The sequence below is a fragment of the Cornus florida genome, unplaced genomic scaffold (genome assembly GCF_030987335.1).
Source record: "Cornus florida cultivar Cherokee Brave unplaced genomic scaffold, ASM3098733v1 CherokeeBrave_3.0.0_Hap2_Chr03, whole genome shotgun sequence".
Classification (NCBI taxonomy): domain Eukaryota; kingdom Viridiplantae; phylum Streptophyta; class Magnoliopsida; order Cornales; family Cornaceae; genus Cornus; species Cornus florida.
In genome coordinates this window covers 72,733,739-72,750,605 of record NW_026775573.1, presented here as the reverse complement: position 1 = coordinate 72,750,605, position 16,867 = coordinate 72,733,739, and the positions used below count along the sequence as shown (strand labels likewise).

The following is a 16,867-nucleotide window of genomic DNA, read 5'->3' as shown; positions in this document are numbered from 1 at the left end:
TTCCATATTTATTATGCATGTAAAATATTAACTGAAATATACACGTAGAATTAATTACAATATCATACTGTTCTTAAAAACACACAATGATTAATAAAAAATAAAAATCCTGAATATATATACATATATACATACACACTTATATAATTAGAGAGAGAGAGAGAGAGAGAGAGAGAGAGAGAGGGTGGTTGGTTCTGTGACTGGTGGCATACGATAAGTGGTTGGGGTCTCTGAGATTCGGCTAAGCAATATAGCTGGCTCAGAGCTGGCTCCACCATCCTACTCCTAGACGCCTCTCTTCTAGTCTCTCTGTCTCAACACATCTCTCTCACACACACAAAACAGACACACACAAGAAGGTATGTCTCTCTCAGTCTCTATAAAGCAATCAAATGTGCCTGTGTTGTAAGGTCTTCTGTAGTTATATACAGATTATATATGCAAATTAGTGTTTATAATTCTGCTAGGGTTTTGGTTGGTAATGTGATATTTTTATCTTTGAAAGCAGACGTGTAGTAGTTAGAGCAAGAACAAGCAAGAGTAGACGAAGAAGAAGAACTACTGAAGAAAATGAGCGCGTCTAGGTTCATCAAGTGTGTTACTGTGGGCGATGGAGCTGTTGGCAAAACTTGTTTGCTCATCTCCTACACCAGCAACACCTTTCCCACTGTGAGTACCAAATTTTGTAGAATTTCAGTTGTTATTTCACTGTTTTTAGTAAGAATGGTAGGGGTTGTGTGGTTTCATGATAAATCTCTCATTATAGAACAAACATGTTCACTATTTATGCCTCCTTTTATCTCTTTACCGAATTGGGGAAAGCAAAAGAGAACATATTTATTTGAATTGACCAAATTGGGGGCTTTTCTGGTCTGCCAAAAGAGAACACTTGCTTTCATACATAGTTTGTTTCTCAAGAAGAATCAAGGAAAAGCATAGAACAATTTCCTTTTTTGGCTCTTTTTTGGGGCACATTCTTGAAGAAAATTGGTTTTCTTTTCCCAGTGCTGAATTTTTGGAGAAATGAAACAGATGTGTAGTTAGAGCAGAGATGTTCAGCTCCTTTCCAACAAATTATTATTATTTTTAAAAAATTATCCAAAAAAAATAACTGAACATTTTCAATACCCAGAGAGAGGATTAGGGGGGTTTTCATGGATTTTGTTCATTTAAATTTATTGATGAAAGTGTTTTCTTGGGCACAGCTTTATGTGTTTTGGGGTCTGACTATTGAAAATCTATTGAACAAACCCTCTGTTTTAAGGTTTTGCAGCTTTAATTATGTTCGTAATATGTTCAGTAAATAGAAAGTGTTAAAGTCAATGACTTTCTTACAGTTTTCAATGTAATGATTGAATTAATTAGAAAGCTAGAAATGTAACTGCCTGAATCTGCTTATTAGTTTGGATCCAATTCAAATTATGAATTTGATAGAATTAAGGTGATATCTATTGCATACTAATGTACTGCATGGTGAAAATATTTTCTTTATTGTTTAAGGTTGCTTTTGGGGCACAATAAGTGTACCTATGTGGATTTCTTTGTTGTTAACATTTTGTATCTAATGGGAACAGGATTATGTGCCGACTGTTTTTGACAATTTTAGCGCAAATGTGGTTGTGGATGGGAGCACTGTGAATCTTGGGTTGTGGGATACTGCAGGTAAGTTTGTTATGGGTGGTGACTTCTTTGTTTTCTTCTTCAAATTCTTTTATAGTGCTGGGTTTGACTATTGTCTTTTATGAAACAGGCCAGGAGGATTACAATAGGTTAAGACCTTTGAGCTATCGTGGGGCTGATGTCTTTATACTTGCATTTTCTTTGATTAGCAAAGCCAGCTATGAGAATGTTTCCAAAAAGGTGAGGCTGGGCTTCATCATGTAGAGAACGAACTTCTCCTTTCTTCAAATTTCTTTCTTTCAACCCCTCTGTGTTCCTTTAGATTTCTAAGAGAATTTAGAAATGAAACAAAATAAATTTGAGGTTCAACTTTTTTCATTCTTTGGGACCCGATAAAACAAGATGGGCACTCGTTTGAACTTAATTCTATGACAAAACAAGATGCCCATTTACCTGAGATTTATTCAAGATGGGCTCTCATTTGAACTTACCCTGATAAAACAACATACTTCTTTTTTTTTTTTCCTTCAAATATTTAGGGTCTGAAGCAACCAGAACTATAGGACTCCAACTTCATATTCCCTACTCTTAGCAACTAGATGGTGAGTTGAGAATGCCATCTGATCATACAATGCACTGATGAACTCTTTATGTGTTTTGATGTTTCAATGTTCAGTGGATTCCAGAACTGAGGCATTATGCACCTGGGGTTCCAATAATTCTTGTCGGGACAAAGCTTGGTGAGATTCTCCGATTCCATCATTATCCTCATGCTAATGCTATTATTTCCCATCTCAGTCATTTGTATACGAAATCTCCATGTGGATGTAATGGCAATTTTTTTTTACCATAAATGTAGCTTTTCATGCCAAATATGATGAAGTATGTTATATTCTCACTAGAATAATCATTCACTAACTTCATTATCAAGTTTCCTTGAAGCAAATGTGCATACTTTTGGTCTGAGTTTTCTGTATAAAAGTGCTGTTGCTATTATCTCTTCTTTTCAGCATCTTCAATTTTGCATCTTTTATTCCCACGTACAGGCACCTTTTTATGTAAGATTCTTTAGAAAGAGTAGAGCTAGGAGAGATACTTCAATGAGGCTCACTTACAAACCTTCGCTGTTGTAGTTAACTAGTGATGGATTGCCACATCAGCCTAAGACAAAAAGTTCCAATATTTTCTGGAACTATATGCTTCTTACTAAGTTACAAAATACAAGCACCCTGGAACCTTGCAAGATAAAGTTAGAATTTGCAGTTTCTGTAACCTGATGTAAAAGTACTTCTATTCTTATGTAAGTTCCAATATTCTTCTGGAACTATATATATATATATATATATATATATATTTGCGTGTTTATATGGAAAATCATGCTTGGTGTTAAAAAAGAAGGTATCTTCCTTTTCCTAATAGGCTATCAACTGTAGACATTGTACATGCTTTTAGCTAGAATATGATCCATCTATTTCCTAGTCTTTTCTGACAGTTCACACTTCAAATGCATTTGTTTCATTCTTTTTATGGGAGAGGTTAATCCTATTGCTACTATTGGAATGACGGTGTCTTCTAGCACACACCATGTAGAATCTTGGCTCTCTCTTGCTTCTGTTTTGTTTTTCCCTTTTTATAAGTGTCTCCTTAGCTTCTATATATTGTCTAATACACTTAATGACTTCACATTCAATTTAATTTTCCATTTTACTCCTTGTTGCAAATTGCCTTTTCATGAAAGGAAAGAAGGGGGAAACCTGAACCCACTATGACTTGATTCTGCTGTTAATAAGTAGGGAATTAAAAAAAATACAAGATAGTTTTGGCAGCCAAGTTTAATCAAATATGCTTATCGAAGTAGAACGAAGCCCATTTCCAAAGGAACAGTGCAATGGTTCCACTTTACTCATGATAGATTTATAGTAGCTGTCCTGCAAAGTTGGTTCTAGTTTTGAGTAAATAGATTCATCTTTAACAAAAACTGGAAGCTAGTGTGCTTTGATACTTGAATCTGATGTAAAGCCTTAGCAAATGAGTTAAAAAAATTCCATCTTGATATGTAGAGGATTCTAATGAGTTTCCATTTCTAAGATGCTCTCAACTTAGTTTCCTTGTTCACTCGATCTTTTCCCTTTTATAGATGTGACTAGGTTTTCTCCATGATTAGAAGCTCTTTTGAATGTTGACTCACTTGCAAAGAAAGAAAAGGGGATAAACGAGTCCTTTTCGTCAGAGATACTTTGGATACTCGTCTATGTGCTCTGCTAAATGAGGCTCTGGCAATTGCTTGGTTCAGCTGAGGCAATTGAGTTAGGTGACTGCGTTTGGCTCCTAAAGTTAGTGCATTGGTCAATGATAGTTCTCGATGATGTTATATTATTTCATAATTTCATATCTTTATAAGATTTATTTTTCCTTTTTAAGAGAGTATAAGTGGGTAGTTGCTCGTGCATCAAATCACAATGATGGTGATAGGAGTGGCAGTATTTCGCAACTGGGTAGTTGGATGCTAGGAAACACGGACACTTCTCTTGGGGTGCCGTGTTGGTATTAGACACTTAGACGCATGTTAGACACGGTGAGGTGGTTTTGTAATTAAGTTTTTTTCAGAAGAATAGAGTTCAATGTGATTCAAAGTATATTACGTGTTAATTAGAAAAAAAATTATAAAATTTAAGAACACAAAAATAACAAATATCTAGCTCTTAGTTTTAAATTAGTGATTTCAATCATGATTATATGGATAAAATGAACAAATATTATTATTTATGTCTAATATATATTATATTATTATTTTTTGACATATCCATGCCGTATTTGTGTCCTATTTTTTTGAGATTTGTTGTATCACCGTATCCATATTGTGTCGTACCCGTGTCTCGTGTCCGTAGTTGGATGTGTGGTGGATAGAATAGTATGCTTAAAACCCTTCTTGAAGTTTTAGTAAAGGAGTGTAGATAAAGTCTTATTATAATTACAATTTCTTCTATCAACTGCTCATAATCAATGCTTGTACGGTTTGACTTTACAATTCGGAAGCCATGTGTATAGACATGTCAGCATGGAAACCAATGTGAAACTGGGGTTTTCAAATGTTTGCCTGTGGTCATTGCCAATTAGGAATGGCAACAGGGGGGGGGGGGGGGGGGGGGGGTGGGGGGTGGTGTTTGGGCTGAGGCACCATTCTCCATCCCCATCACCGTTTAGCATAGGACTTCCCCTCCCCTGACCTTGTTCCTGCTCCGCATTACTATTTTGCCTGCAAGAGTAATGAATTAATTTCATTACTGGACACATTCATGGTAAAATCTCGAGAAACACTCAGATCTTTCCATCAAACAAAAACAGAGAACCAATTAAGAAATTCTTCATGCAGTCAATTGAGAACAATAGGGAATTTTTATTTTTAATTTTATTTATTATTATTATTTTCTTAAATAAACTATCTGTTTTCACACTGTAATCCAGATTAACAGCTCTTAAACAGAGTAAGTTAGCTTTGCATTTGATGATGTTCAATGAAGAAAGTTAACCTTAATAACAATAGAATGTCTTTATCGCAGTATCTGAATATAGATATATGATATAAATGGAAAAAAAATAATAATAATAATATACATATGTGATAGTTGTCATATCTGTGCAAATAAAGGATTGAGTACACAAAAACAACATAAAGTTGCATGGTTCAGTGCTTCAGATTACGGTATCTGAGAAGGCCAGTGTCGATGAATGCTCAAAAATGGCGTTTGAGGTGTGCGTGCGTGCGTGTGATAGAACCTGCCCCCGGGGGGGTGGTGGGGGTGGGGGTGCGGCCGTGGGTTCCGCTCACAAGCTATTATGAGATTGTAGACCTTGTGATCTGGATTGATAAGCGTCAAATAGGATGCTGATGGTTGATGAGCCAAGCTCTTCAATGGGGTTCGATGGAGGTCTTCTATTGTGTGTGAGTGAGTGAGAGAGAGAGAGCTGCTGATGGTGAATTGGTGATGGGGAAAATGGGATGAAAAGATAAGGTAAAAAAGGACTTAGGGTTTATGGATAAATGGTATTTTAATATTTCTAATAAAGTACAAGGGTATTGTGGTAATTTCATAGCATAAATTTTGGGGGGGGGGGGGGGATTGTCATCCCTATTGTCAATATAGAATGAAGAAAATGATGGAAACAAAAGACTTGCATGGCCATTTTCAATAGAAAGAAAGAGAGGGAGGAGAGGGTATGGGCAACTTGACTCTTCTCTGCCATCTTCAGCGCTTTCTTTTACTTCTCCTTTTTCCCAATTTCTCTGCTTCCCTCCTTGTTATTGTACTTATATCACCTTGGCTAAAACAAGAAGGATGCTTTTAATCTTTGTTACTGACTTCCAAAATTACTCTCCTATTTGGCATATTTGCAATTAAACTCCTTTATTTTTTGCTTTTTTTTTTTTTTTTTTTTAATACATTCTTATAACTTAAACTACTCCTAATACTTTCTTTAGTTGCGTAATAGCAAAGTAATAAATTGGCATGTGAAGCGGTCCTAGTTTTCTCCTTAAATAGGAAGGAGAAATTCGTTTAATATTTTTTCCAAAAAAAAAAAAAAACATTTTATTGTTCCATAAAAAAATTCTTAAATAAAAGGTGATATTCAACAAACGGTATTGCGCACTACTAATAAAATAAAGAAGCACATACAGTTCCAAGTGATAATTTATTATCTATCATGCTCTTACTTATAAATTGTTGTGGTTCTTCTCAAAAATGGCAATTTTCTAACTGTGAGGTGAACAAGTGAAAAAGAGAGGAGGAATTCAACTTCTTCAACCCGAAATTAGCAAGTTTGGTTCACCTTAATTGTGTTTGTCTCATAATCGTGTTAATCCGATTAACCTGCTGAAATAAATGGGTCAAGTTCGAGCTTATACGCTAAAACTGTTTAATTAATGTGTCAGGGTTACCTGTTTCAACAGGATTTGATCCGTCTAACTAAACATGTAAGGTCAACCTTTTTCAACCCATTTAATAAGTGCCAACATTTTTTTGTTTATTCATAGTATCATTATGAAACTGAAGTAAGTTAATTGTGTAATTTATTAAGATGAAATGAAAAGTTTAGTAACTCTTTAATTTTCATTCAATTTTTAAATCTTATATATATATATTTGATACGTAAACTTTGTTTATATATTTCAAATCTTATATTTATATATATATATGCATTTTATAAGAATTTTTTTTTTAAATAGGTTATTAAATGAGTCATTTGGTGTCACGGATTACACGACCTATTTAATACCAAACAGGTTACATGGGTTATGTCATGTAATATGTCTAATAAATGGGTAGTGCTCATATCAAAGGTTCCTGACATGAATAATAATTAGGTTGTGTTCGGGTTGACATATATAGCAGATCACCCTTGTCTTGGCATGACACGAAATGGCCTGTTAGCATGATTTGCCGCCCCTAACTGGGCAAGTGTTTGAAGAAAAAAGTTTTTCCCTCCCTCCATTTGATAAAACTCAATTGCTCATAATCATCAACTTCTCTCCCCTCAATATGACATTCATTCATTCATTTTGGTATTCTTCCTTAGTACAGGTTTTCTTATGTTATAACTTAGGTCAACCAGTCAATTGTATCTTTCCCTTATTTTTGAACAATATCCAAATGATCTCTTATGCTAATAAAGTTTCTGTTAGTTACAAGTGTTTCCGAATTTCGTTTTTTAAGAAATTTTCAATTAATAAAGGATTTTGCATGCTAATGCTAATTTCTGATTCGAAAGTGTTGTTGATGTACTTTATTGGATTAGTGTGCAGTTCCTTAGGTAATATTGTCAATTGTCGTTCAATGGCTCATTAGGTTGTGTTCAGGTTGACATATATAGCAGATCACCCTTGTCTTGGCATGACACGAAATGGCCTGTTAGCATGATTTGCCGCCCCTAACTGGTCAAGTGTTTGAACAAAAAAGTTTTTCTCTAAATAGGCCTCTTATCTCTTCTTCTGAATCCCACACATTTGATAAAACTCAATTGCTCATAATCATCAATTTCTCTCCCCTGAACGTGACATTCGTTCATTTATTTTGGTATTCTTCCTTAGTACAGGTTTTCTTATGTTATAACTTAGGTCAACCAGTCAATTGTATCTTTCCCTTATTTTTGAACAATATCCAAATGATCTCTTATGCTAATAAAGTTTCTGTTAGTTACAAGTGTTTCCGAATTTCGTTTTTTAAGAAATTTTCAATTAATAAAGGATTTTGCATGCTAATGCTAATTTCTGATTTGAAAGTGTTGTTGATGCACTTTATTGGATTAGTGTGCAGTTCCTTAGGTAATATTGTCAATTGTTTGCACCCAAGAGGATTTGAACCTTAGACCTGAGGCACCAAGGACAAGTTCTTACCCACTTGAGCCAACCCCTTGGGGTTAAAATTATTCTCTTTATTTTCAATGATTTACTAACTCATCATATGAGTACTTATCACATTCAATTTTGTTTTTTCTAAAAGATATCATGAATATATTCTTAAAAAAAAAAAAAAAAAAAAAAAAAAAAAAAAAAAAAAATTGCTCATGACCTCATCTTTGGCAGAAGCAAGTTTTGTATGGATGTGCAGATCATGGTACCGTTTCATCTGAGTTGCGAAACTGTTCAGTTTCCAAAGTTCAAAATTCTCATTTGTGTTCAAAATGTTTCTCCTAGAACATATGAAAGCTATTATGTTTCATGGACTCAAGTACATGTGCACGTGTATGTATCTAATCGGCGGATTTATCATATCCCCAATATACGGGGACATGGTTGTATATTAATATTTCAGCTTTCTTCTTATATTTATTATGTTAAACACTAAACTGTGTATTTACGTTGCATAGTGTGTTCGTACTTGGGTCGTTTGGTATTACTGACATCTGCTTAATTGTTCTCCTTGGTTTATCATCATGATTATTATGCATTACTCAATGTTGTATTGTTTGTTTTATTTTCTTTTGCTACCTAATATTTTCCTGTTCTTTTTATTTCGTTTTATTCTCTTCTGCATATGTATATTTTCTTCTTGTATTTGTTTTTGGTTGCGTGAGAAGTCCCTCGTCATTGACTTCTGATTTTGCGATCAATAGATCTTCGGGAAGACAAGCAGTTCTTTGTAGACCACCCTGGTGCCGTGCCTATTACCACAGCTCAGGTAGATGCTATTGCAACTAATTCTCATAGTCATTTTCTGATTTCGCAATGTATCATGTTCCCATGTAATTTGCATACTACAAGAGAAGACCTGACTCCCTACTTTCTTCTGCAGGGAGAGGAGCTGAGAAAGCTGATTGGTGCTCCTGCTTACATAGAATGTAGTTCAAAAACTCAGCAGGTGGCTTTTTACTTACATCACTGTGCATCATGCCGATAATTTTTGTTACAGCTTTATTATTGATGGTATTTCTGGAACTTTTTTCAATTTACAGAATGTGAAGGCGGTTTTTGATGCGGCCATTAAGGTGGTTCTTCAGCCACCAAAGCAGAAGAAGAAAAAGAAGAGAAAGGGACAAAAAGCATGCCACATATTGTGACTGGGGAAAGAATTGGTGCCGAGAGAAAAGATGACTAACTAGCTGATTAGACCCTATTAGTGTCTTGATCTCTCTCCCAGTCTTTCCAATTTGAGGAAGCAGTATGCTGCGGTCTGTAGTCTCGACTGATTCTACTAGGGAGCTCTGTTACTGATTTTTATATCAATGATTCAAAATGTGCTTGATAACATGTGGAACTCTATGTGTCTTTCGTTCTAGATTTTATTTGATGTATTAACCATATTGTTGAAAGATCTACGTTTATAGAAAGACCAAGCTGTTTCCTCTTGTAAACAGTTCTGTATACTACTATCTAAGGCTTGTTTAGAATATTTCAAGAGGCATGAATATATTTGTGATTGTATTCAGTTGTATTATATCTCTCACCCAAACAGAGCCAATTTTTCTTTGAATGGTCCAAAATGGTTTCGAAGCCAACTTTTGTTGTGCGCTTGGACTCCTTGCGCGTAGTTAAAGTTTACCGTGATTTCTGAAATGGAAAAGCTAGGAAAAACAGAGAATTCTGTGGGGCTATTGATCAAATTTCTGAATGATTCTGTAAATATCTGTGATGTATTTGAAGTCTATTACCTATAAAGTTGTTCCAGATTCTTTATTAGCGGATGGTATGAGCTAAGTACGAATGTCTTTTCCCTTGAGAAAGATAGTGGTAGTGATTGCCAATATTCTTGATTGGATGTTTGTCCTGCCGTGTTCCTTTCACTGAATTTTAGCCATCCCTTAAAAAGTGATTCCCACATTTGAATTTGAATTTGAATATGTGGTTTGTTTTATCAATTTTATTATGATATTACATTGCTGTCAATGGCTCATTTCAGTGGTGTCATTAGTGATCAAAATAGCAATTATCTTCAACTTTATTGTTTTAATTTCAGCAAAAAGGTGGTGTTGCTTTTCATATCTCACAGCCTCTTATTCTTTACTTGCCACTTTTTGCTTGCTGGAATATATACCACTAGTGGACCTTCTCCCTTCCATCAAATTCTAGCCCCACCACCACCGCCACCAACACCATCACCACCACCACCACCAATTCCTCCATTAAATACGCGGCTTCAGCTTTGCAGGTTGTTCATAGATTGTTTTCCCTTCCTCTGCTTTCCCATCTCTCTCTGAATTCCTACTTGTTGAACTCAGTTTTGCTTTAATGGCGTCGAAGAGAATCTTGAAAGAACTGAAGGACATACAGAGAGACCCCCCAACTTCATGCAGTGCAGGTAAAAAAAAAAAAAAACTAGTTCATTTCAGGTCCTGTGGAGGAGAATCTTGAAAGAACTGAAGGACATACACTAGTTCTTTCTCTTTATCATAGGCAATGAATATGAATAAGATTGTTGTTCATTTCAGGTCCTGTGGCTGAAGATATGTTCCATTGGCAAGCAACCATCATCGGTCCAAACGATAGCCCGTACGCGGGAGGTGTCTTCCTTGTGACTATCCATTTCCCACCTGATTATCCTTTCAAACCTCCAAAGGTACGAGTCATGAAACACAGATTGATTTTGATTATTAATTATTCAGTGATCATTTTTTATTTTATTTTTATCATCTGTTTTCTAAACAATCTCTGATGTTTTTGGTGGCTTAAAACTGCTTTCAGGTAGCTTTCAGGACCAGAGTTTTCCATCCAAACATCAACAGTAATGGGAATATTTGCTTGGACATACTCAAGGAACAATGGAGTCCTGCTCTCACCATATCCAAGGTGATGATTTTAGGAATTAAGAAGTTTCTCACCACATGGAAGTTAAAACTAGCTTTTATTTCTTCTTCTTCTTCTTCTCTCTCTATAAATAAAATTCTAAATAAAAATTTGAAGCATTTAAAAAGAAAAAGAAAATTTTAAAAATGCGCCAATAGTTTTTTTTTTTTTGACTGGTTGAGTATTGATCTAACCTTTTGATAGTATGAGTGATCCCTTAATATCGATAGGTTGTTAAAGGATTGAATTTTGATCTGAATGCATTCAATTTATCATTAAATTCATTAATACTAATAATAATAATAAATAGAATTAATAAGTCTGAAAAAAAATAATATATATATATATATATATATATATATATAGTCTCTTAGATGTGTTTGTAAACTTTGTACCAATACAAGACTTGTGTTGGAGAGTACTTAGGGTGTGTTGGCTGTGATAAGGATGTGTTGGTTAAATGTTAGTAAAATTTATTTTTGTATTATTGACACGACTATGAAATGTCTGCAATGTGTCCATAATTGTCGGTCGAGTGATAGCGTCGACCCGTGTTACATTTTCATAAAATTGTCAATGTAAGCTCTTATTTCATGATTTTTGGTAAGTTGTTATTCCAAAATGTAATTAATTGGGCGATTGATGCAGGTTTTACTGTCTGTATGTTCACTGCTTACGGATCCGAACCCTGATGACCCACTGGTTCCTGAGATTGCTCATATGTTCAAGACTGATAAAGTTAAGTATGAGTCCACGGCTAGAAGCTGGACCCAGAAATATGCCATGGGCTGAACCGCCACCACCACCACCACCACCACCACCACCACCATGTTTGGCCAATTAGTCTATATCATTTATACACTCCATGTGTTCCAAGGATGTAATTTGTAATTTGAGCATCTCTTTGTTCAGAATAAAATATTGTAAACTATTTTAATACACTACATGTTTGATGTGTTCCAAGGATGTAACGTGTAATTTGAGCATCTCTCTGTTCGGAATAAATTGAAAAGGTTGGTGAGTTTATATGGCAATCTAATCATGTCTTATTGGTCTTCCACCAGAATAGTAAGTTTCTCAATACAATACGGGCCTGTTTGAAGGCTCATATCTGTTATTTTTTTCATGTTTTGGTTTTATTTTTGGGCTAATATCATGTTTGGAGTGAGCTGATGTGATATTGTACAGTGTAAAAACATTATGAGATTTGGGCCAAAACCCATATCAAAGAATTGTTGATATTGGGTGATATGGTATACTGTAGCGGCCATATCAACCCAAACCAAAACCATATCAACCCTCGTTTAACTGTAGCGGTGATATCAAGTATAAAAAATCACATATCAGAAAACCTACCATTTTTCATCGTCATTTTCTCTCTCATCACGCAGCTCCTTTGGAGGCAATTTCATGGGCGACAAGTATTCGACATCCTTTTCCTTACACCTTCGTAGCTAGTTAGATCTATCTCAACCTTCCTTACATCGTTGTTGCTAGGATACAGATCGATCAACCCTCCCGTACTTGGTTTTCAGCTCAATCCTCTCTCTGTTATGTATTTCTGTGACCCGAATCTGAAACCCTAGAGTTGTTCGCAACCACAGATCGATGCTCTTTCAGGTGCTCTTTCCCTCTGTCTCTCTCTCTATATATATACAGTAGCAAAATCCAGATTCTCGATTCTCAGATCTATGTCTGTTGTATGATTTGTCTCTGTTTTCGCGCATCTCTTTGTCTCTGTTCTCTCTCTTTATATATATAAGTTCATCAAGGCCGTTCATTGTGACAAGCATATTAGTGGCGGTTACGTCCGGGCCGAGGGGGTAATGATTTTCTCTGTTATACTCTTATATCGATGTACACATTTCTGTTCAACTGAACAAATAAATTTCAATGTCAAAGACTCATTTGTAGGTGTGAATTTAATCTTTCAGTATAGGTTTCAAATACTTATCAAAAACCAAGCTCAAATTATGACCCCAGTCATTTCTTAGTGATTACAAGTTGTTTCTGATTACATCATGACGATTTTAAAGTTTTTGTGCCTGAAACTTATTTGATCCAAAGACCTGAATTGAAAGATTAATTTTGGAAAGCACAAATCTTGTAGTGAATTATTAATTAATTGTTCATCCACTCTCCAAATTTTGTGGTACCTTTGAAACTCACACATTTAAATTTAGGCCAAAGTATAACTTACTTTTCAAATTTCATCTGAATTTTCGTGTGTGATAAAAGTTACTTAACCAAATACATACTTCAATATGTTAAAGGTGGAGTCTAAATAATGAAATAATACTATCTTTCTGCTTATTCCCTTGAACCTGGTGGTTTAGTGTGTGAATGATCACTTACAATCTCAATGAGATATGGTTGGCACTGGAGCTGAATTATCGTCAAGTATAACTATCTTTTGATTGAACAATTTTGGTAAACTTTTGGCACCTTTTCTTTCTAAAGTCATCTTGATTGATCAAGTTATCTTTTGTCAATTATCAAGATCGATAGTAAAATTTGTTCTCTTTTAAAAATCCTTTTTCTTTTTTCTTTTTTTTTTTTCAATTTTGTGTCTGCCTTCATCAGAGTGTTTCATATTGATCTGTGTTGTCTTCTTTTTGTTGGATGACATTTTGACATACTTATGCCATTTTTCTTTCTATATTTTGTGGTTTTCAGATAGTGGTATGTAGTAATCACATGAACATTCAATATGAGGTCAATCAAGCTGTTATTCATGAGCTCATTCATGCATATGATGACTGTCGTGCTGCAAACTTGGACTGGTATAATTGTGCTCATCATGCCTGTAGCAAGGTTTGCGTCCCTATGCCAGCAGACTATTTTCTTGCAGTCAGTTTGTTGGAGTTTCTGTAATTCATTTTTCTATGTTCCATGTGAAACAGATTCGTGCTGGTCATCTAAGTGGTGATTGCCACTACAAGCGGGAATTGTTGCGGGGTTTTGTGAAGATAAGAGGTCATGAGCAGGTGATTTCATTTTCTTTAAAAAAATTATAAAGTTATATTACGAATCTGCTTTCTGAACATCCACCATTTTGGAAGGCAAACTTGTCAATCTAATCTCTCGCTAAGCTTATGATGTACTTTAGTTTATTAGCAGATACACATATATTTCTGGTGGGTACCCCATCAACATATATTCATTACACAAGTTATATATACAGTTATTTAAAGTTAATGAGAAAAAGAAGCAACTTTAGAGAGGTGGGAGTTTAATGTTTTAAGATTCAGGACTTCTAGTTTTTCTTCCCCCCTCCCCTTCTTTAATTCAATGTTTAATATGTTGATTCTTTTTTTAAGATTTATGCTAATTTTATGTTATTCGACAATTTTTAAACCTAATCTTTATTTTCAATTAAAATTGCAATTAGTAAGATATGCAGTAGTACTCTTTTTCAGCCATGGTTTATTCTCTTTTTCCAGAAAAGCAGAAAACACATATTGTTGAAAGTGACTAAAATATTCTTGGCATCCCTATTGGGTGGATTTTTGTACATATCTTTTCATCTATTTTTCTCTCTTGTCAAAGGCAAAGCTATGCAGTAGTGCAGTACATGCACATGCTACGTATTTCTGAATAAAATGTCACCTGTGAATTTTAAAGGACATAGCTGTATGATTCTAGAGTGGGCAAAGTTTGGAAAGAAGTGGATCACAACACAACTGATTGTTTCGTGCATTGGGTTTTAGATGCAAAGCATTTATTCATCTCACCATTAGCCTTTGCACTTGTGTTTCTTTGAATTGTGTGTGCTTGTCTGCATGTTAGATTTGCATATGATAGTTGCACTATTTTAAATAACTTTTCCTTTTCAGTTAAGGAAGTGAGAGTAAAATAATCATTTGAGAAGGTAATTTTGGGTTATTTTTTCCTTGCAAAGTCCTGAGAGCCAATGATCACCTGCCCTTTGAAGGAATCACATCAAAGGCAATTCAATACTGTACGACCATGGTTTCAAGATCAAAAATCAAATTTGTTATTTGTTATTTGTTATTTTTATTTTCTTTCTCTAGGTAATCGCACACACCCATTTGTCCAATTGCATGAGGTCATTTACACTTTAAATTTATAACTTAGCCTGAAAAAAGGTTAGATATATCTTGCTTACTACTTCTAATTATTTCATTCCTACCGTATATTATTTTGTTTTTCTCTAATATTGTTCATGTGTTTTGTTTTGCATGAGGTCATTTACACTCTAAATTTGCAGCTTAACCTGAAAAAAGGTTAGATATATCTTGCTTGAATTAAATTTGTGGACGGTGTCCCTTGTTAAATGAATTTTGTGGGCGGTGTCCCTTGTTCAAATGAATTTTGTGAGCGGTGTCCCTTGTTGAATTAATTTTGTGGGCGGTGTCCCTTGTATATATTGTGTTTTGGAATTTTGGAAATGTCCATTTTTAAGGGGAAATTATACCGAATTTTTTTTAAAAAAAAAATCAAAAAAATTGAATTTAACTCTGCTTTATATTTTATGGAATGTCCAGTGGGATTGATAGGAAGCATTCTCCAGTTGCTGTAACTCCAGGAAGCTAGTGATCTCTAAGTTAATCAAATGGAGGCCTATGCAAGTATAAAGAAGTGGGTGTACATTTTATGGAATGAATATTAGTGATCTCCAGTTTTGTGTACATTTTAAGTAAGTGTAATGAAGTGTGTGTGTACACACATACTATTTTTAAGGAATGTCTAGCTCCTTATATGTGGAAGTATATATGTGAATGGTGCAATACTCAAGTTTTTAAGATTGTGATGTACAAAGCAAAACTATAAGTGGAAGTATATATGTGAATGTTGTTCAGTCTTGTAAGAGAGGGATCTTCCTTGATTGCTTGTTTTTAATCTTTATTCATATTTATCAATTCTGCTTATGGTTGGAGATTGTATGAAATATTCAGAAACCGGTTATCAAAATAAATACTCAAGAAAAGGGGAAATGGTCTCGTGACTAAATAAAAAAATATTACCAATTTGAAGGACCTCCAGTACAAAATTTCAAACTAATCTTAGTGAAGTAAAACTATTCACAAGCTTCACTGTCCATCAAATCTCAACTCTGACCAATTCAAGAAGATCAATGTTTTGGCTTTTCTTGTTAGTTTCAATTACAAGGATCTCTTGCTTACATTCATCATGAATTTATATAATATATATATGAAACAAAACAAAACAAAGTTAAATGGAATGCAAGCCAAAAGAAAAAGATAAATGGAATGTAAAGATCTGCTAAATGGCTTTGTTTCTTTTAGTTTGGTTGCCACTATACATCTAAATTTATTCATAATTTTTTTTCCCCAACTCTAATGCAGAACATATATATATTTTTTTAATTTTAACAAATTATCTCAAATCATAAAGAAAAATGGACTATTTATATATAAACTTATAATTGTATTCATATATATAATTTTTCAAAACAAAAACAAAACAGTCTTTACCAAACAGGTTTTCTGTTATTGATTCAGAATTTTTGATAACAAAACTAACTTCCCAAATATGTTTTGTTTTCGGATTCTTTAAAATGCATGACAATACCAAACGTGTTATTATGTTTCTGATATACAATTATCAAAAACAAAACAATCGTTACCAAACATGGATCCGATTTCTACTAAAAACATACCAATGCCAAAACGGTTGTTTTCATATCATACCAAACTATAACATATAACGTTATCGCCATCCAAACGGACCCTACACTCTTTTTTCTTCGCTTTCTTCCTTTTCCTATTTATACACACACCTTTCTGCCCTAAAGTTCCTATACTTGGGGCCCACGTTCAAAAGATGATGGGCTTCTTATGCTGTTGCTCGGTCGGTCTCTTATGATGCATGTATTGGGCTTGACTCATCCCCTTTGGGCCAATCTATTTCTTCCGACACGTATCATTTGTGGATTGGGGCACGCGCCCTCACCTTGTTGGTGGGCATTTTTGCCCTTTCACC

The 16,867-nt window shown here is 34.5% G+C and overlaps 2 protein-coding genes across 3 annotated transcripts; both read left to right on the top strand.

The window, feature by feature from the left end:
- Positions 1-201: 201 nt before the first annotated feature.
- Positions 202-9,551, top strand: LOC132300769 (rac-like GTP-binding protein 5). Of its 2 annotated transcripts, none has more exons than XM_059797999.1 (8): positions 202-359; positions 509-669; positions 1,575-1,662; positions 1,751-1,860; positions 2,297-2,360; positions 8,734-8,798; positions 8,913-8,978; positions 9,073-9,551. In XM_059797999.1, the coding sequence occupies exons 2-8, from the start codon at positions 571-573 to the stop codon at positions 9,175-9,177; spliced, it is 597 nt and encodes a 198-aa protein (XP_059653982.1). In that variant the 5' UTR covers positions 202-359; positions 509-570; the 3' UTR covers positions 9,178-9,551. The 2 variants fall into 2 exon arrangements, with proteins under 2 accessions (XP_059653982.1, XP_059653983.1); XM_059798000.1 differs by lacking the exon at positions 202-359 and adding an exon at positions 392-410.
- A 622-nt stretch (positions 9,552-10,173) lies between these two features.
- Positions 10,174-11,934, top strand: LOC132300770 (ubiquitin-conjugating enzyme E2 28-like). Its single transcript, XM_059798001.1, has 4 exons — positions 10,174-10,415; positions 10,546-10,673; positions 10,799-10,903; positions 11,549-11,934. Exons 1-4 carry the CDS (start codon positions 10,346-10,348, stop codon positions 11,690-11,692), a joined length of 447 nt encoding a protein of 148 aa, XP_059653984.1. The 5' UTR covers positions 10,174-10,345; the 3' UTR covers positions 11,693-11,934.
- Positions 11,935-16,867: the final 4,933 nt, after the last annotated feature.